General features: G+C 45.7%; 1 protein-coding gene across 2 annotated transcripts in view; it reads right to left on the bottom strand.

The window, feature by feature from the left end:
• The window catches only part of TMEM206 (transmembrane protein 206), a 36,266-nt gene extending 22,541 nt beyond the window's left edge, over positions 1 to 13,725 (bottom strand). Inside the window, exons 1-2 of one of the 2 annotated variants that reach the window (XM_011364503.2) lie at positions 13,549 to 13,725; positions 9,523 to 9,619 (exon numbers count right to left, since the gene is read on the bottom strand). In XM_011364503.2, coding sequence (XP_011362805.1) covers positions 9,523 to 9,619; positions 13,549 to 13,584 — 133 coding nt within the window. In that variant the 5' untranslated portion in view covers positions 13,585 to 13,725. Of the gene's footprint in view, positions 1 to 9,522; positions 9,620 to 13,300; positions 13,445 to 13,548 lie in introns of those variants that run through there. The other variant, XM_023533207.1, reaches the window with a different exon arrangement.
• Between the last annotated feature and the right edge of the window lie 6,551 nt (positions 13,726 to 20,276).

The following is a 20,276-nucleotide window of genomic DNA, read 5'->3' on the forward strand; positions in this document are numbered from 1 at the left end:
ACTTAGCAATTCCACTTCTGGATATTTACCATAAGAAATCCAAAGCACTAATTAGAAAAGATATACGCTTCCCTATGTTCATCACAGCATTATTCACAATAGCCAAGACTTGAAAACAGCCTAAGTGTCCTTCAATAGATGAATGGATAAAGATTTGGCACACAGACACAATGGAATACTACTCAGCCATAAAAAAAGATAAAATATTGCCATTTGCAACAACACAGATGGATCTTGAGAGTATTATGCTAAGTGAAATAAGACAGAAGGAAAAGGACAAGAACCACATGATTTCACTTGTATGTGGCATATAAAACAGAAGGGAAACATACGAACAAAAAAACAAACTCATAGATACAGACAATATGGTGGTTACTAGAAGGGGAGGAGGACAAAGAGGGGGAATGGGGTCAAATACATGGTGACAGGAGACTAGATTTCAGAAGGTGAGCACACAACAGAGTATACAGATGTCATATTATGAAGTTGCACACCTGAAACTTATGTTATTAACCAATGTTACCTCAATAAATTTAATTTTTAAAAATGAACTTTATTTTTTTTTGTTAAAGGAAGGAGAATTTATTGCTGATGGAGCAAGTGGGGTTAACAACACCAAAGCATGAGCTCTAAAAATGAACTTTAAATACAATGATATAAGAGTATTTGCTCATAATTATTTCATTTTATTTAAAGCACAAAGGCAGGATTAACACAGAACTATCCAAGTGTCCTAGGGTGGCAGAGATAAGGAAATCATTCATTCCACACTTCCACAAACATGCATCAAGCACCAACTCTATGTGCAAAACTGTGCTAGGTGCTTCAGGGAGATACTGACATAGAAAGACTGATGGTCAGTGCTTCAACTGTTGCAGAATTTAGAAGAAATTAGAATGTGAGATTTTCTTTGAAGAAAGAGTGGGGAGTGTGGGGAGGCAGGCAGAGATCGGGAAAGACTCTGTGGACGAGGTTACACAGCACTGCGCCTAAAGCTCCAGGCTTCTCAGGAAGAAATAAGCTGGTGTTCATTATTTATTTATGTTCTGAACTGCAAGACCAGATATCTAGCCCAGTGTTAAGAGCATGAGCTTTCGAGTCTGAGAGATTTGGCCTCCAGCTCTGCTACTAACAACGCTGTGACCCAGGACAAGTTACTTAATGTTGCTAAACCTCACATTCTTCATGTAAAAAGGAAATAATCATTTCCATTTTATAGGCTGTCTGAGAGAAGTATATGAGAGAATGCTGCAAAATGCATTACAGTACAGAATGCTTGCTCAATGACTTACTGTCACTGAAGAAAAAGAAACAAATGTACCCTCTACATCACACACAAAAAAAATGAAGCCCTCAATGATGAAGACAGCGCAAATGAAGACCATGGCACTACATTCTCTTAAGAGTTAGAAAAAATATATACTAAAAATAAAATGGAGGTGGGGCAGAATACAGTGTCTTTCACATAGTAGGCACGTAATGTTTCCATGTCTGTTACATGAATGAATAACCCAAATAAGAGATGAACCAAGTCTTGCAATGCTTACTAGTTACCCTCGATTTGTCAGAGAATATTAGTGCCTTTCAAGCATGCAAAACTAGAAACCAACTGGTCTGTCTTGCTATTTCTGGTAGAATATTTTAGAAAGTTTTGACTTTACACAGGAGTACAAATTCCCAGAAGTGTCTGTGAGGCTCCTTCAGGCCATAAGGAAGAGGTTACTGTAGGCAATGGATGTGGACAGCTACAAAGAGAAGTGAGGAACTGGGGAGGCCCCAAGGAAGCCCCAAGGAAACCCTTTGGGCGGATGAGAGCTAGGTCACCAAGGTACACAGCAGTTCTCCTTCTTCAAAATTAAAGCTGTTCTCTTTTGCAACTTCTTTTGTCTCTGATTCTACTTTTGCTGCTGCTTATTGTTATTAGGGACTGTGTCCCTTTCTGTTCTCTCGTGGCTTTGCTACCTGCCTTCTCTCCGTGTTTCTTTTATGACATTGCTCCCCCTGAACTGAGTCCTTTTCCGTGACCCCCTCCTAGGGAGTATCCTGTATAGGGTGACCTGTTAGACGTGGCACAAGACACTGCCCTCCTTCATGCCCAGTCCATAGATGGCTTCCCTTAGCTCAGGTGCTGACCCCTGATCAGTCACACGCCACTGGGCTGCAGGGCCACAAGACCCGAAGTATGGTGGCCTGAGCACAGGCACCTACCCAGAGCTGTTTTGTTTGGAAGGCACCCCCAGCCACCACGGTCCATGTGGGGCCACAAGTTCGCTTCAAAACAAGGCACATTCACTGTCATGAGCTGCTCGTAACTGCAGTGGCAACAGGTTATCAGGCTGCTACATTCTAATGGAATTTGAGAAGATCACAAGACAAAACTGAAGGAACTCTCAAGTGACTGATTTGACACTTGAATTTTTAAGAGTTGGTAGGGACCTAAAAGGCCATCTGGTCCAACCCTGTTACTTGTTCAGTGATCCAGGTCCCGCGCCCAGTAACTGGCACAATCAGAATGAGAGTCCTAGAGTTCTGACTCCTAGTCAATGCCTTCCCTACACAACAGACTGAGCGTTAGTACTGAAGACTCGTCACTAATGACGGTAAAAGACCTGACAAAATGTAACTTCATAACAAGTAAAAGCCAGGGACATTTTTAAGGCAAACTGCATAGTACATCCAGGCGGAACTATATAATGAAGATGAACAATGATGGGCATTAGTGGGCAAGGGCTACCCCATCATAAGCCAGATAAACATGATGTACCCTACCTTCATGATGCCTTTGGTTAGGGAAAGACATAGATCTCTCCCTACACGTTCTTGAAAATTCTAAGAATCTAAGGCACAAAAAGGTCATACGATAATTGCATCACTTGGATTCATGTTTGGCAGAGGTACTCAAATTACTCTCTTGAGAACGAACACTGGCCAACAGGCTCCTCCTGTTTCTCTCGCGGAGGACAAGCTTAGTTTCTTTACAGGCCTTTTCTTCATCCACAAATTGGTGTTTAATGTAAATAAAAACTGTGAAGCTATTTATCAACCACATGTGCTCTAAGTGTCATTCCAATTCTGAAGCTACACACTATTTCATTTTATCATTAAAAAAAAAAAAGTGCTGGATACTTGACAAAATGTTCCATGCACTCTGCAGTCAGAAAAGCCAAATACTGGCTTTTTTTGTGGCAAGCTGGATGAATGTATTCTGAAAGTGTATATCCTTTATATGAATACAAACTCGAAGTAGCAGAAAGACAAGAATAACACACAAGATTTTCTTGGGAAAGGTAATTTATAAGTTTTGTGAAATCTACAACAGAGCAGCTTCAAAAACCCAAACCTGCCTCAGAATGTAAGTTAGGCCATTAGGGGAGCTGTGATGAACAATTCGATTTTTGAAAACATTTTAGGTCCTCTGATTAGAGGAAGAACTGGTTGTTTACTGTAACCCTGTGAAACCCTGTCTTGCAGAAAGCAGTGGGCTAAGGTGCATTCTGAATACAAAGAAGGAATGAATTCTTTCTCTTTTCTTTTTAGTGATTGTTTTCTGTTTTTGTTTTGAGATAATTTACATTTACCCTTTTAAAGTCAATACATTTAGCAGTTTTTAGTACATTCACATGGTATGCAACTGTCACCACTAATTACAGAACATTTTCATTACCCGAAAAGAAATTCCACACCTCTTTCCTCCTAGTTCCTGGCAACCAATAATCTACTTTCTGTCTCTATGGATTTGTCTATTCTGGACATTTCAAATAAATAGAATCATACAACATATGGCCTTTTGCGTCTGATTTCTTTCACTTAACATCTTTTCAGAATTGATCTGTCGTAGCATATATCAGTTCATTCCTTTTTCATTGTCAAGTAATATTCCACTATGTTAATATACCATTTTATCCATTCTTCAGTTGATGGACATCTGGATTGTTTCAAACTTTTGGCTATTATGAATAATGCTAAAAATATATATGTACAAATTTTTGCGTACATATAAGTTTTCGTTTCTCTTCGGTATAATATACCTAGGATTGGAATTCCTGGGTCATAGGATAACTCTACATTTAACTTTTTGAGGAACCGCAAGATTGTTTTCCACAGCAACTGCACCATTTTACATTCCCACCAGCAATGTATGGGGCTTCCAATTTCTCGACAGCCTCACTAAAATTTCAAAACTTACTGTAGTTCATTTTACTGAATGTAGCCATCTTAGTAAGTGTGCAGTAGTATCTTGCTGTGGTTAACATTCGTATTTCCCTGATGATTAATGGTGTGGAGTATCTTTTCATGTGCTTATCAGTCATTTGTGTATTTAGTCTGCCCTCCCTTCCCTTCTTCCTGCTGACTCCACCCATCTTCCTCTAAGTGGGGACAAAGGGGCAGCACAGGGCGCAGTGGGCAGAACAATGGCCTGCCAAAGACATCCAAGTCCTAATTCTTAGAACCTGTAAAAGTCAAGTCACATGGCAAAGAGAAATTAAGGCAGAAGATGAGATGAAAGTTGCTAATCACCTGACTTTAAAACAGAGAGATTATCTGGGCGGGCCCCATGTTGGCACGAGGGCTCTTTAGAGGTTACTGTAGGCAATGGATGTGGACAGCTACAAAGAGAAGTGAGGAACTGGGGAGGCCCCAAGGAAGCCCCAAGGAAACCCTTTGGGCGGATGAGAGCTAGGTCACCAAGGTACACAGCAGTTCTCCTTCTTCAAAATTAAAGCTGTTCTCTTTTGCAACTTCTTTTGTCTCTGATTCTACTTTTGCTGCTGCTTATTGTTATTAGGGACTGTGTCCCTTTCTGTTCTCTCGTGGCTTTGCTACCTGCCTTCTCTCCGTGTTTCTTTTATGACATTGCTCCCCCTGAACTGAGTCCTTTTCCGTGACCCCCTCCTAGGGAGTATCCTGTATAGGGTGACCTGTTAGACGTGGCACAAGACACTGCCCTCCTTCATGCCCAGTCCATAGATGGCTTCCCTTAGCTCAGGTGCTGACCCCTGATCAGTCACACGCCACTGGGCTGCAGGGCCACAAGACCCGAAGTATGGTGGCCTGAGCACAGGCACCTACCCAGAGCTGTTTTGTTTGGAAGGCACCCCCAGCCACCACGGTCCATGTGGGGCCACAAGTTCGCTTCAAAACAAGGCACATTCACTGTCATGAGCTGCTCGTAACTGCAGTGGCAACAGGTATCAGGCTGCTACATTCTAACGGAATTTGAGAAGATCACAAGACAAAACTGAAGGAACTCTCAAGTGACTGATTTGACACTTGAATTTTTAAGAGTTGGTAGGGACCTAAAAGGCCATCTGGTCCAACCCCGTTACTTGTGCAGTGATCCAGGTCCCGCGCCCAGTAACTGGCACAATCAGAATGAGAGTCCTGGAGTTCTGACTCCTAGTCAATGCCTTCCCTACACAACAGACTGAGCGTTAGTACTGAAGACTCTTGTCACTAATGACGGTAAAAGGTCTGACAAAATGTAACTTCATAACAAGTAAAAGCCAGGGACATTTTTAAGGCAAACTGCATAGTACATCCAGGCGGAACTATATGAAGATGAACAATGATGGGCATTAGTGGGCAAGGGCTACCCCATCATAAGCCAGATAAACATGATGTACCCTACCTTCATGATGCCTTTGGTTAGGGAAAGACATAGATCTCTCCCTACACGTTCTTGAAAATTCTAAGAATCTAAGGCACAAAAGGGTCATATGATAATTGCATCACTTGGATTCATGTTTGGCAGAGGTACTCAAATTACTCTCTTGAGAACGAACACTGGCCAACAGGCTCCTCCTGTTTCTCTCGCGGAGGACAAGCTTAGTTTCTTTACAGGCCTTTTCTTCATCCACAAATTGGTGTTTAATGTAAATAAAAACTGTGAAGCTATTTATCAACCACATGTGCTCTAAGTGTCATTCCAATTCTGAAGCTACACACTATTTCATTTTATCATTAAAAAAAAAAAAGTGCTGGATACTTGACAAAATGTTCCATGCACTCTGCAGTCAGAAAAGCCAAATACTGGCTTTTTTTGTGGCAAGCTGGATGAATGTATTCTGAAAGTGTATATCCTTTATATGAATACAAACTCGAAGTAGCAGAAAGACAAGAATAACACACAAGATTTTCTTGGGAAAGGTAATTTATAAGTTTTGTGAAATCTACAACAGAGCAGCTTCAAAAACCCAAACCTGCCTCAGAATGTAAGTTAGGCCATTAGGGGAGCTGTGATGAACAATTCGATTTTTGAAAACATTTTAGGTCCTCTGATTAGAGGAAGAACTGGTTGTTTACTGTAACCCTGTGAAACCCTGTCTTGCAGAAAGCAGTGGGCTAAGGTGCATTCTGAATACAAAGAAGGAATGAATTCTTTCTCTTTTCTTTTTAGTGATTGTTTTCTGTTTTTGTTTTGAGATAATTTACATTTACCCTTTTAAAGTCAATACATTTAGCAGTTTTTAGTACATTCACATGGTATGCAACTGTCACCACTAATTACAGAACATTTTCATTACCCGAAAAGAAATTCCACACCTCTTTCCTCCTAGTTCCTGGCAACCAATAATCTACTTTCTGTCTCTATGGATTTGTCTATTCTGGACATTTCAAATAAATAGAATCATACAACATATGGCCTTTTGCGTCTGATTTCTTTCACTTAACATCTTTTCAGAATTGATCTGTCGTAGCATATATCAGTTCATTCCTTTTTCATTGTCAAGTAATATTCCACTATGTTAATATACCATTTTATCCATTCTTCAGTTGATGGACATCTGGATTGTTTCAAACTTTTGGCTATTATGAATAATGCTAAAAATATACATGTACAAATTTTTGCGTACATATAAGTTTTCGTTTCTCTTCGGTATAATATACCTAGGATTGGAATTCCTGGGTCATAGGATAACTCTACATTTAACTTTTTGAGGAACCGCAAGATTGTTTTCCACAGCAACTGCACCATTTTACATTCCCACCAGCAATGTATGGGGCTTCCAATTTCTCGACAGCCTCACTAAAATTTCAAAACTTACTGTAGTTCATTTTACTGAATGTAGCCATCTTAGTAAGTGTGCAGTAGTATCTTGCTGTGGTTAACATTCGTATTTCCCTGATGATTAATGGTGTGGAGTATCTTTTCATGTGCTTATCAGTCATTTGTGTATTTAGTCTGCCCTCCCTTCCCTTCTTCCTGCTGACTCCACCCATCTTCCTCTAAGTGGGGACAAAGGGGCAGCACAGGGCGCAGTGGGCAGAACAATGGCCTGCCAAAGACATCCAAGTCCTAATTCTTAGAACCTGTAAAAGTCAAGTCACATGGCAAAGAGAAATTAAGGCAGAAGATGAGATGAAAGTTGCTAATCACCTGACTTTAAAACAGAGAGATTATCTGGGCGGGCCCCATGTTGGCACAAGGGCTCTTTAACCTGGAAAAGGGAGGCAGAAGTCAGAGTCATACTGAGGAGATCTGAGAGACTTGACCAGCCACTGCCAGTTTGAAGACAGATGAAGGGCCGTGAGCCAAAGAATTCAAGCAGCCTCTACAGGCTGGCAAAGCACCAAGACAGATGTCCCCCTAGAGCCTCCTGAAGGGAATTCAGATCCGCCAGCACCTTCATTTTAGTCCAGTGAGACCCACTTTGGACTTCTCGCCTCCAGAACTACAATACATATGTGTTGTTTTAAGCCACTAAGTTTGTGGTAATTTGTTACAGAAACGAAGAAGCCAATATAGAAGGCTTTTCAACTGTACTCCCTGGGACCTTAGGGCCTCAGAGGCAGTGTCCAGAGTCAGAGTGGAACCAGTCATGCCACTACCTTTTATACACTGAGCTTTAATAAAAAGATGCTTAAAATATTTTTTTTAAAAATAACTGGTGCAACAGAAAGAGTATGGGGTCTGACAGAGCTTGGTCCAGTCTGTTTATCAGCTAGATGATCTTCCCACACTTGACTTAACCTTCCTGAGCCTGAGGGATTCATCTGTAAAAACGGACGACCACCTCACAGGGTTGTTATAAATGGGGCAATGGGTATGATAGTCTGGCCCTGTGTCCTCAGGGCTGCCTTTCCAGCCCCCTTCCTCCTTCAGTCTTCTCTACAGATGAGGCACAATCAAAAAATGTCTTATCCTGTCCCCGCCCCCCACAAATACAGGAGTCAGGAGGAGCAGAATCCCACCTCCCCGAGTCCACTCAAGAAACTGGAGTCTGGCTGGGGTTCCATTCACTCACTCACTCACTCATTCATTCATTCAACGAATCTTTACTGCATGGCCAGGGCTAAGGTGGTGAGCAAAACAAACTGGTCTCTACCCTCATGAAGCTTACATTATAGAAGAGAGAGACATTAATCAGTCAGGCAAACAAATACACCATTCCATCAGTGACAGCTGCGAGGGAGAGCGGGGGAGAGGTGCGTGGGCGACCTGTGGCAGTGCTGGAGGGCGGGAAGTGATTCAGCCAGGAGGTCAGAAAAGGCTTTGTAAAGAAAAATGAGTGAGCTGACAAATGATTAGGCATTAACTAGGTGACGGAGGGAATGAAACTGCAGGCAGAGTCGTCCCCTCCTATGGTGGGAAGGAGTGAGGCCCCAAATAAAGAAGGCCAGCGCAGCTGAGGGGCAGAAAAGAAGGCGAAGGAAGGAAAAATGACTCCTGGGTTCCACGGGGTGGGTGGCGGTGCCATTCCCAGAAAAGTAGAAGAGCTGGGCCAAGCTGGGAGTGGGGGGACCATGGGGTCAGTCTGGGACATCCAAGCAGAGCTATCACCTGGGCATTTGGACATACAGGACATAGAACTCATCTCTGGGCTAGAAATAAAAACATGGCTGGCGCATGTGAACGAGCAGTGACAAGCAGGGGAGGGGACCTGAGATCACCCACCAGAGAGTGAGAGAAGGGGGCCTGTGACAAACATTTAACACCCAAGAGCTGGAGGGTGACGCAAAGGAGGCTGATACGAGAGGACTACGTTACGGAAGGTGAGGGCGCAGAGTGCGTGCATGAGGAAGTGGTCCACAGTGTCCAAAGTTACTGTACGGCTCCATGAGACGCCACCTGACTGATGGGGACCCTGCTCACCGAGCTGGGCAACTATACTGGAGAAGCCTGGTATCTGAGAGGTGTGCCTATTAGATATCCTTCCAGAGGGCTCTGGAAAGTGACCCGGATATTAGAGGCTCAACTCCTACCAGCTTCCTGTGGAAAAACTAACAGGAGAGTAGAGACCTTGGTATCGTATCCAACAACCTGGCCCCAGGAACTGGCTCAAATGGGGTATAGAAAAGGGCAGATACCAGCCTGGTCACGCCCTCTGTCCCAGGCTGGTTAAATATGTATAGCTTTAAAACTAGGGCAATACCTGGGACCTGACACCAGAGAGCAAGGGGTGGGGAGGGCTCCTCCTCTCTCACAGGCACCCAGCCGGCCAGGCGCCTGGCCCAGGGCCTTTAGCTGCAGCAACGGCACAGTTTTCTGGTTCTTCCACCCCCAGCGCTGAACCTACTTACCTGGTAAGACTCCTGAACCCTGGACTTTGACTATCTCCTTTTCGCGCTCGTCCGCCTGCTCTGAGTTCTCAACCACCTGATCCAACTCCTCACTCAGCTAAAGGGAGAAAAAAAGAGGGAAAACAGGTCAGCTACATCAGCCTTGCTTTTCCAGACTAGAAGAAAGCAGAAGCTGCTTCTCACTTGTCATAAAAAAATATATATATATCACATGATGCAGGGTGTGGTATACCAATTTTACAGATGGGGACACTGAAGCTCAGAAAACTCAAGAAACTTGCTATATATTTGTTTCCTAGAGCTGCCATAACAAAGCACCACTAACTAGGTGTCTTATTTATTCCCTCACAGTTCTGGAGGCTAGAAATCTAAAACCAAGGTACTGGCAGGGTTGGTTCCTTCGGAAGGCTGTGAGAAGGAATCTATTTCATGCCTCTCTCTGAGTTTCTGGTAATGGCCAGCAACCCTTGGAGTTCAATGGCTTGTAGATGCATCCGATCTCCAACCTCAGCTTCCATCTTCACATGGAGTCTCTCTTTCTTCACGTGGTCATCTTATACGGACACCATTCATGTTGGATTTAGGCCCAACCTCCTGCAGTGGGACCTCATCTTAACTAACTACATCTGAAACAACCTATTTCCAAATAAGGCCACATTCTGAGGTCCTAGGGATTAGGAGCTGAACATCTTCTTTGGGAGGACACAATCCAACACATAACACTTTCCATGGCCATAGAGCCAGGAGTCAAATCCAAGTTGGCCTAGTTCCAAAGCCCATGATCTTAACCACTTCCCAAAGGAGGAGGAAATGCAGCTTAGAGTCTGCTGACTGAGAAGAGGGAACAGTGACGTGCTGCTGGAGCTCTCTAGGACTCAGGCTAAAGTTCAACTCAGACTAAATGGCAGAACAAAGTGGGGAGGACGGTCCATTTCAGGGACAGATACTAATTAGCGGCCTGGTAGCAGGCAACCTCAACCTCACTCCATCAGGGTTTCACCTGTCAAAAGAGGGAAATGATGCCACTTAGGGCTAAGGCAAAAAGGATACAACCACCACCAAGTCTCTGCAGCATTGAGGAGGGCAGCAGAGGTCAAGATCGGAGTTAGAGGAGGAGCTATCACTGCATTAGGATGGGATGGGGAAGGGAGAGTTTTCTCAAATATTTTCTTGGACCCACAGTATACACTAAGGTCTCAACACATTTTCATTAAAAATTCATCTCCAAGAGACTTGAGTTAAATATAGATCTTATGCATCCATTATTCTTGCAGCTCCCTCTCCATGCCTCCACTCCTGCCTCTTAGAATCAGGTAAAACCCCCAGTTTAAAGGCCTCTTGGCCATGGTTCCACAGTGCAGCGGTTAGCCCGTCTGCTTTACACGCAGAAAGTCCTGGGTTCGCGCCCCAGTGGGGCCACAGTCCATGGTCCACCACCCTGAACAAGCCCGATGTCTCATCTCAGAAGCTAAGCAGGGTCAGGCCTGGTTAGTACTTGGACGGGAGACCACCTAGGAAGACCAGGTGCTGCAGGCATAAATAATAACAAAATAAATAAATAAAGCTCTCTGATCATAAAAAAAGAAAACCAACAAGTAGGAGGAGGCTGGAAAGTCACCATGAGATCCAGGCCCCAGATCAGGAGGTCCCCGGGGCGTTCCCGGCCAAAGGGAAAGAGGATGTTAGTCCCAGGAAGGCCCAAAGTTCTCTGATCCAATCCACACCCAGGTTCAGCTTAACTTGGTGGCAACACTCTCCTCACTCAGTTCCCTCCTGACTACCTGCAGCTGTGATGAACCCATCTCCTGGCCTGACTCATCCCCCAAAGCCAAAATCTCCACTCAGCAAAGAAACCCAGCTCTAAGCTAGGTCCACTCTCAGAATCACCCAGGCAAGAAAAATGCAAACCTCTCTGGGCAGCTTCCTTCTGAAGGTGAGACATGAACTTCAGAATGAGCCACTGAAGAAAGGGGAGGGGTCCTTCCAGTGCCTTGCACCATGGGGTACCCTCAAATAGCGACTGACTCCACCTTTGGCCTTACCCTTGCAGGCAAGGTAACTGCCTATATTTTAATAAAAATTTTAGGAGCCTGCTAGGTAAGGAGATACTGCAGGCTACATGTGGATGGGGAGGGACGTGGTCCCACAAACCAGGGACCCCAAAGCTTCCTAGAAGCAAGAGCTACACAATCCCTGTTAACAAGAGCCATCATTCACCTGCTAGGTTCTGAGCTAAGCACTTTTCACATATCAACTCATCTAACCTTAGGAGTCAGAGACTATCATTACCTTTGTTTTGCAGATGAGGAAAGTGAGGCTCAGAGAAGTAAATGACTTGACAAAAGTCGCACTAACGGGAAGAGGCAGAGCCAGGATAGGAACATGGGCTTCAAAGTCCTAGTGTTTACCAAGTATGCTCTCTTCCCCACACATCTGAAAGCTTTCAGAATCAGAGACACAACTCATTCCCCAGGAGTCCTCCACTGTCTAGGGCACAGAATCCACAGCACTGGTTAAAAATCCATCAGGCTTTTTTTGGGTGAAGGAAACAGATGGGGTAACAGAGGTGGGAGGAGAAATACAAAAAATTCCCAAAGTCAGATTCCGGCCCAGGTCCTACACTAAAAAATGGCAAACCTTAGGCAAATCTCATCGGACTTCAACTCCACTCCCTCTCTACTGTGGGGCTAAGACACTTGCTTTGCACACTCTACACAGCATCACTGTCAAAGAGAAAAATGTACATCAATTTTGACCAGTATTGATCAAGGTAGCGGCAAGTTCACATGAAGATAGACGGAATACTAGACTGGTCTGGGAAGTCAGTCTCCATGCAGCATGTGGGATTTGAGATCCCCTCCCCCGCTTAAATAATGGAGGGTATTAACCAAAAGAGCTTGAGTGGGGGTTAAAGAAGAAGAAATGGTGTGAGCACAGGCATAGAGACCAGAAAGCAGAAGCACATTTTTAAACAGTGAGCTTCCAAGCGTAGCCAGAATGAGGTGGCTGAGGAGATGAAGGTGATGGCAGGTACAGCTGCTGAGCTGTGCAGAGCTTCGAAAGCTTGCTGAGAAGTTTCCACTGTTCTGGGTAAACGAAGGGTGACATCAGGTGTACGGGGAAAAAGGAAGGCTCTGGGATCAAGGCCAGGCCTCAGAATGAACCTGCACAGTGAGTGTGGGGAGAGACCACAGGGAGAAGTGGTCACAACAGTCTCACACTCAGGCGGTCAGAGCAGGCACGGGACACAAACCGGAGGACTGAGAATGTGGAGCTGCCTGAACCCGGCAAGTGAGGGGCACCCAGTGGTGGGAAGATAACCGGAGATGACCAAGGTTTGGGGCCTGAGAGGAGAAAGAGGAGAGCAGTTCACTAGTTGCAATAAGAGTCGAGAGGAAGAGCTGATTTGAGGGGAAAGCTGTTAAAGTATAGCTCAGGACAGACAAGAAAGAGACAAAGAACTGGAAAGTGATAAGGTCGTGGAAGGTGAGGCTGGAGAAAATGACAGAGTGGAGCGAAGAGCCGCTATGTCGGTGAAAGCACATTTTCAGTTAGGTGGCCACCAAAACAAGATGTAATTATCTCTGTCATTAACAGCTGCAGAGGCCACGAGGCCTCGTGCTGGGGAGGCTGATGCCCACCACGCATCCGTTCCAGCTGGGAGGAGGGCGCAGGCGCTTCCACTTGTTGCAAACAACACCAGGGTCCTCCAGGCCACGCGGGGTCCCGCCCCGCTGGTCGCGCTGCTGCCTGGGTCTGACGAGGCTTAATTATTCACCTGCTGGTTACGGGTCGCGGCTCCGCGGCCCCAGCTCCATCCTCCGCCAAGCGACAGCAGCATCCGGAGGAGGCTGGGCGTCCCGCCTTCCTTCCTACTCCCCCGCTCCTCGGCACGCCAAGACCCCATCCCAGCGCACTGACCCGCTCGCGCGCAGCACTCCGCGACGCCTGCAGCAATCCTCCCGCCCAGAACCCCGCTCCTCCGCCTCTCAGGAAACTTTGTTTCCGCCCCCCACTGCCTTGTACCTCCTGGTAGGATGTGGAGAGCTCCTGACGGATCATGGCACTGACCAGAGATAAGGCACCCCTATGCCCGTTACGCCCGGGAGGAGCAGCAATGAGAGGACCGCGGCCGCAGCGCGCGGACCTCCGGCTCCGCCAGGCGCAACCGGTCCGGGGAGCAGCCCCGAGACCAGGCGTGGCGGCACTCGGCGCATGCGCTTCGCTCCGCCCCCGCCCGAGCCGCGAAAGGGCTCCTGGGAAATGTAGTTCCAGGCGGAAGGCATCTCTTAGCACCGAAGGGGCGAAGCCAGCACTCTGCCCCAAACCAGGCTTAATCCTGGAATTAGACTCATGTGCTCTCCTTCGCCTTCACTTCCTCCCTTTGTGGAAGGGGGAGGGACGGAGAAAATGAATGGAAAGTGGAACCAGGGACCCGGTCAGATGTCTAGGAAGCCTAATCTATAATTGCAAGAGGAAGCTTAGTCTGGTGGTTTATAACCGCAATAAATGGCTGGAGAGCACTGTTAATTAAAAGCGCTTTCGCGCACACTATGTCCTTGATCCTGCAAGGACCCCTGTAAGGGGGACATTTTTCTCCCTATTTTACAGATGAAGAAACTGAGGTACCTTGTTTCTTGTTTCAGAAAGGATGGGGGGGGCAGTGATCTAGTGAAGACTATTTAATCCAAGAACGGACTACAAAATCCTAATTCCATTATTTCTGAGGAGTCAGGACCTCTAGGTTCTTGTCCTGGCTCTGCCTCTCTCACAGGTCTTGGAATGCTCTGAAACCTCCTCTCTTAGTCTTAGAATGCAACTGCTACCCCCGCCCTGCTTCACAGAGCTCTATAGGAGCTGAAATAGATTAGGCAGCAAAAACCCAAGGGTTTTCTGCTGTTCATCACAGCAGAAGCCTTGCGCACTGAGTGTGGTGGAGAATTGAGTGGTTGCCCTGTGGCAGGGTGGACCTGAGGGCTACGTCTTCCCCTCCTCCCACTGCCTGAACAGCTGTTCTGTGTGGCCACTCTGGGCTGCTGAGCGGTGAAGCAGATAGAAGTTGCTTATGCCTTGGTGAATGCTGCTCTGTGTCCCTGGCAGCTGCAGCTCTGCCACCCACTGCAGTCAGGCCACTCAGGGCCTCTTCCCTCCTCAGTGGGAAGCAGAGTAGCACCAACCAGCACATCCTGGACCTCCTGGAGAGTTAGCAGTGAAAGGCCTCCATCACCTCTCCTAACCACCCTCCCCAACCCCAGGCTCTGCTCCAACATTTATTAAATGAGACAATATATATAGCACTTAACACATTGTAGGCACTAAACAAACGTTTGTTAAATTTATTAATGGAACACTTATTACAGCCATTACATTTAACCCTTGCTTGCCAAAACAAATAAACAACAAAACTCATTAATTTCCTTACTGTATTAACACGAAGAGTGGTTTATAGAACAAGTCGCACGTAGAGTTTTAGAGATGGAAGGAACCAGAGGAATCTAGTCCAGCCCTATCATTCCTGTCTACTCTTTGCTGATATGAGCAAACTGGAAAATTATGGGTTCCAATATTTGAAGGAGATACTAACGGATACAACATTCAGTATGGTTTAACAAATACAACATACTGGACACTGAGATATCGAAATGAATTGGACACTTCAAGGTCCTTGCTCTTGTGGCTCTTCCATGCTAGAGTGGAGAGACAGATCATGAACACATAATAGTTTTCTGTATTCGCTGACCCCAGGTCCTTTCTTCCCATTCTTTCAAACACACACCAATTAGGCTTTCATTTCATCCACTCCACTGACATGGTGCTTGTCAACAGTGCAAATGACCTCCAAGTTGTCAAAGTAGATGGCCATCTCCCTATCCTCCTCTTTCTTCATCAATCAGCTGCACTGGACTCAGCTGATCATCCCCTTTCCTTGTACACTTCCCTTCCCTGGCTTCCAGCACCACGCACACTCCCATGCTGCCTCCCACCTCACTCACTGATCCTTCTTAGTCTCCTTCACTGTTTTCTCCTCAGTGACTCAACTCCATGGGGTAGGAACCCCCAAGCTAGATCTTTCATCCCCTTTCTACTCAATCCCTAGGGGCTAGTGGTCTTCTCTAGTCTCATGGCTTTAATTGCCATCTATACCCTAAAGATTCTTGTTATGGACTGAATGGTGCCCCTCCTCCCCCCCCCAAAAAAAAATGATATGTTGAAGTCCTAACCCATGGTACCTCAGAATGTGATCTTACTTGGAAATAGGATCGTTGTGGAAGTAATTAGTTAGGATGAGGTCATACAAAGTAAGGTTATCCCTTCATCTATGATGACTCGTGTCATTAGAAAAAGATGGAAGATGATGCAAAGATAGACACACAAGGAGAACGCCCTGTGATGACAGAAGCAGAGATCGCAATGATACAGCTGTAAGCCAAGATGGCTTTAGTCACATGCTGGTTACAGGTCATGGCTAAGAAGGCCAGGCTCCATCCTTGGCCAAGCAACGGACAGCAACCCCAAGCTCACTGGCCACCACCAGAAGCTAGGAAGAGGCAAAGAAGCATTCTATCCAGACTCTTGGAGAAAGCATGACGCTGCTGACACCTTGATTTCAGACTTCTAGCCTCCAGAACTGTGAGAGAATAAATTTGTTATTTTAAGCAATCTAGTTTGTGGTACTTTGGTATGGCAGCCTAGGAAAGGAACACAATTCCCAAGTGCATACAAATGAATAAACTCCAATCTTCAGCTCTCCTGAGCCCAGGCTCACACATCCAACTGCCTAGGCGATTCCTCCACTGGATGTCCACCTGGCAGCAGGAGAGAGTAGCTACTAAAAACATAAACCTTACAGTCAAACTGCTTGGTTCTAAGTCTTGGCTCTGCCACTTATGCAGTTTGTGGTCTTGGGAACTTTATTTAATCTCTCTGTGCCTCAGTTACCTCATGTGTAAAATGGGAATATTATTACCTATTCATAGAGTTCTGAGAGAATTAATTGAGTCATTAGATATAAATTATGTGGAACAACATCTGTTACATTGTAAATGGTATATTAGTGTCAGTGGTTATTGCAAGGTTCAAAACGGAACTATTGGTCTTCCCATACCAAATCCGCTCCCTTCCCAGTCTTTCTCACTGTAATAAACTCCACCCTCCCATCTCCTCTGGCCAAAACTCTGCAGTCATCCTCTGTTTCTCATTTGCCTGTATAACCCACATCTAAATCAGCAAATCCTGCTGGTTCTACTTTAAACATTTCTCATGGACTATTTTCAGTAGCCTCCAAGCTGGTCTTCACTTCCCCCCTTGCCACGTTGTGGTCTATTCCAACACAGCAGCCAGGGAGAGCCTACTAAACAAAGTCAGATCATGTCATTCCTCTGCTCCAACCCCACCAAAGCCAAAGTCCTCACAGTGGCCCACATGGCCCTATAGGATCTGTCCCGCAGCCCCTACCTTTCCTATTACTCCTCCCCTCATTCTCTCAGCTTCAGCATGCTGAGCCTAAGAGCCTTTGCACTGGCTGTTCCCTGTCCCCAGAATGCTCTTAATCTGGATATCTATTACCACTCACTTCTTCACAATCTTCAGGTCTTTCTCCAAATATCCCCGTATCAGTGATGCCTTCTCTGAGCACCCCGTTAAAACAGCAAACCTCATTGCCAGCACATCCCACTACCCCGCTTTGTTTTTCTCCTTTAGCATGTACCACCTTCTGACTTTCATTTATTTGTCTTCCTCTCCATGAAGGCAGAATTCTTATATGTCTTATTCATTGCTGTATCCCAGTGCCTGACATTTATTGGCACTCAAATAGTCACTGAACAAATAAACAAAATAATTTCACATAATGACAGAGCTCTAGAAAAAATTTAAAAGGATATGTGACAGAGCGATCAGATAGCTGTGGGGAGAAATGCCGATTTATCTTGTGGGAGTCAAGAGATGGTAGTGACATGACATGTGAGTTGAGATCTGAATGACAAGAAGGGGCCAGCACATAACCACTTGCACCCCAGGCAGAGGGCACCAGTACAGTACAAAGGCCCAGGCTGGAACCCAAGCAGAAGGCACTGTGGCTGCAGGGGATGGACAGAGAGGCACATAGGAGACCATCAGAGGACTAGGTAGAGGGCAGATTGTGGAGGCTACATCGCGCTGGTCCTGGGCTTGTTTGCTCTCAGATCCAATCCTAACCTCTCAGCTCTGGGTTTCAGGGACTGGCCCTGGGGCTAGGTTTCCACTGGGCTCAGTCGAGAGGAAGCACTGCTGGGGCAGTGGAGGGGGGCAGGGCAAGGAAGAAGCCAGGGTTTTTCTTTTCTTCGCTTTCTGCCCTGGCAGCTTCCCTTCCACAGCTCCAGCCCCTGCTGCAAAGGTTTCTTTGTCGTTCTAGCTTCAGCCAGGTGGCCCAGCCCCCCAGACTCTAATAACACCACCTCCTCCCTTCCACTGGCAGGATGTACCAATCTTCCTGCTGTTGTTAATCTCCGGTTGCTTCTCAGCCTTTTCCATCACCCATGCAAACAACTCCCTGTATCACAGCCATTGTGTCATAAATTAGAATAGTGTCTATTTTCCTTGCAGTCGACTGACCGATTCTTTTGGAAAAACGAATCTGGGTTCAAGTAAAGAAAGGCAATCAGGGATGCCTGGAGAAATCCAAGATCATATGAACATGCTATTAAAGTATAGATTTGGAGTCAGCATCTCAGTGAGAAGGAAGCTAGATCTGATCAGTAGAAATTAAAGGGAGCATCTTTTGGCTCAAAGGAGTTCCTAACAAATAGAAGTGTAGAGAAAGAAAGGGCTCAGGCAGAGAAGTCCCAGGGATGTTATTAGGGAACATGATACATGAGGAAGGGGATGATGTTCTATTCAGGGGTTTAGAAGGGCCTCTTCTATCCTAAAGATCTTGTGACACACTGTGTAAGATGCTGTATGTCGCAGCTTACACAGTCTTTCACATCCATTATCATTTTTAGTTTCAACACAATCCTATCAACAGGCAGGCCACTCTGTTACTAATATTGAAATTGAGCTTCAGAGAGTTTGTGGACAGACCTGTTTAGGTGACTCTGAACGAGAAGCTCATTCTGTTGAATAAGTAAATGTATAAAAACTTGGTGCGGTCACTGAGGGGGTGTCACCTGGTGGTTAGGAGCAGATAAGAACACAGGGCCCTGTCACCTACTGTGTGACCTTGAGGAAAGTACTTAAGGTCTCAGAACTTCCACGTCATCATCTGTAAAATGGGTAATAATAATAGTTCCTACTTCATAGAGTTATAGTGAGGATGAAATGAGTTAATACCCGTGAAAGTGCTGAACCCATGCATGGCACACAGTAAGCCCTGCATTGATCTCCTTGGCCAGTTCTCCCAACCACAAAATATTGGAAGGTCCCAAGAACTCAGTCCTTGGTTCTCTCCTCCTCCCTATCCCTGCGTACTTCCTTGACAATCTCATTCATTCTATGGCTTTAAATACAACCTATGTGCCAAGAATTCCAAAATTTAAATCTCTAGCCTGGAACTCTTGTCTCAATTTCACACTTATATAGCCAACTGTCAATTTGGTACATCCACTTAAATATCTAAGTGCTCTCCAACTGAAGGAGCCTGATCTCGATCTCTTCTCTCTAATCTTGATCTCTCCCCCTACCCGGCCCCGCCCCTAAGATGTATCTCCTTACCTCAGCAGGGTGGTGACTGCATCCTTCCAGGCCCAAACCCTCAGGGTCATCCTTGACTTCTCTGTCTCTCAGACCCGGATATCTCATCTGTCAGCAAATGCTATCAGCCATGCCTTCAAAAACATACCAGGATCCACCCACGTCTCCCCACCTCCCTTACTACCACCCTGATCCAAGCCACCATCATCTCTTAAGGAAGGTAGCTCCCTGCTTTGACCTATTCTCAACACAATAGCCAGTCTTTCGTTAACATTTTAACTCATTCCCATGTTGCATTGACTCTGCTTAAAAGCCAAAGTCTTTTAAAAATAAACTGTGAGGCCCCATGAAATCTGCTCTCCTCCTCTGGCCCCTTGACTCCTCCAGCTCCCTGACTTCATCTCCTACCTCTCTTCCCTCCTTGCTGTTCCTTCAACAAGCAGGGCGCTCTCCTTCCTCAGTATTCATGCATGTGACTCTCCCTTCCCGGGGCTAACTCTCCCCTCCAGACCACCTCCCTCACGCCTGTAGATTTTTATGCAAATGCCACCTTCTCAGTGGGGCCTTCCCTGGTCACTCAATATAAAATTGCAAGGTGCAATGTTCCCTGACTCTTTGTCCTGCTTTGTTTTTCTCCCTAGTATTCGTCACCACCTAACACACTACTTCTTGTCTATCTCCCCCATAGAATGTAAGCTCCACGTGGGCGTGGATCTGTCCGTGACCTGGTACATGGAGGCCTTCAATGTATTCTGCTGAATACATTCATGAAGGAAGCTTTGCATAAATGTTAGCTGTTACTTCAGTGCATATCTGTGCTGCGTTTACTACTCTTTGCAAAAATCCTCCTTGGAGCCCCCCAAATTTAAACACAACTGGGAAGAAAAAAAAAATCAGCCTAAAGTAAAAGTACATTAATAAAGTCGAGGTCCTAGTTTACAGATATACCTTTCCAGGTGCCGGAATGTTGGGCTGTGTCATCTATATTATACTTAACCAAGGAACTACTGCAACGTAAGTCGCTCTTTGGCTCAACGGATCAGTCCGCGGTTCCGAGTCAGGAGTGTCCTAGTTCAAATGTCCAG

The sequence above is a fragment of the Pteropus vampyrus genome, unplaced genomic scaffold (assembly GCF_000151845.1).
Source record: "Pteropus vampyrus isolate Shadow unplaced genomic scaffold, Pvam_2.0 Scaffold98, whole genome shotgun sequence".
NCBI classification, from domain to species: Eukaryota; Metazoa; Chordata; class Mammalia; order Chiroptera; family Pteropodidae; genus Pteropus; species Pteropus vampyrus.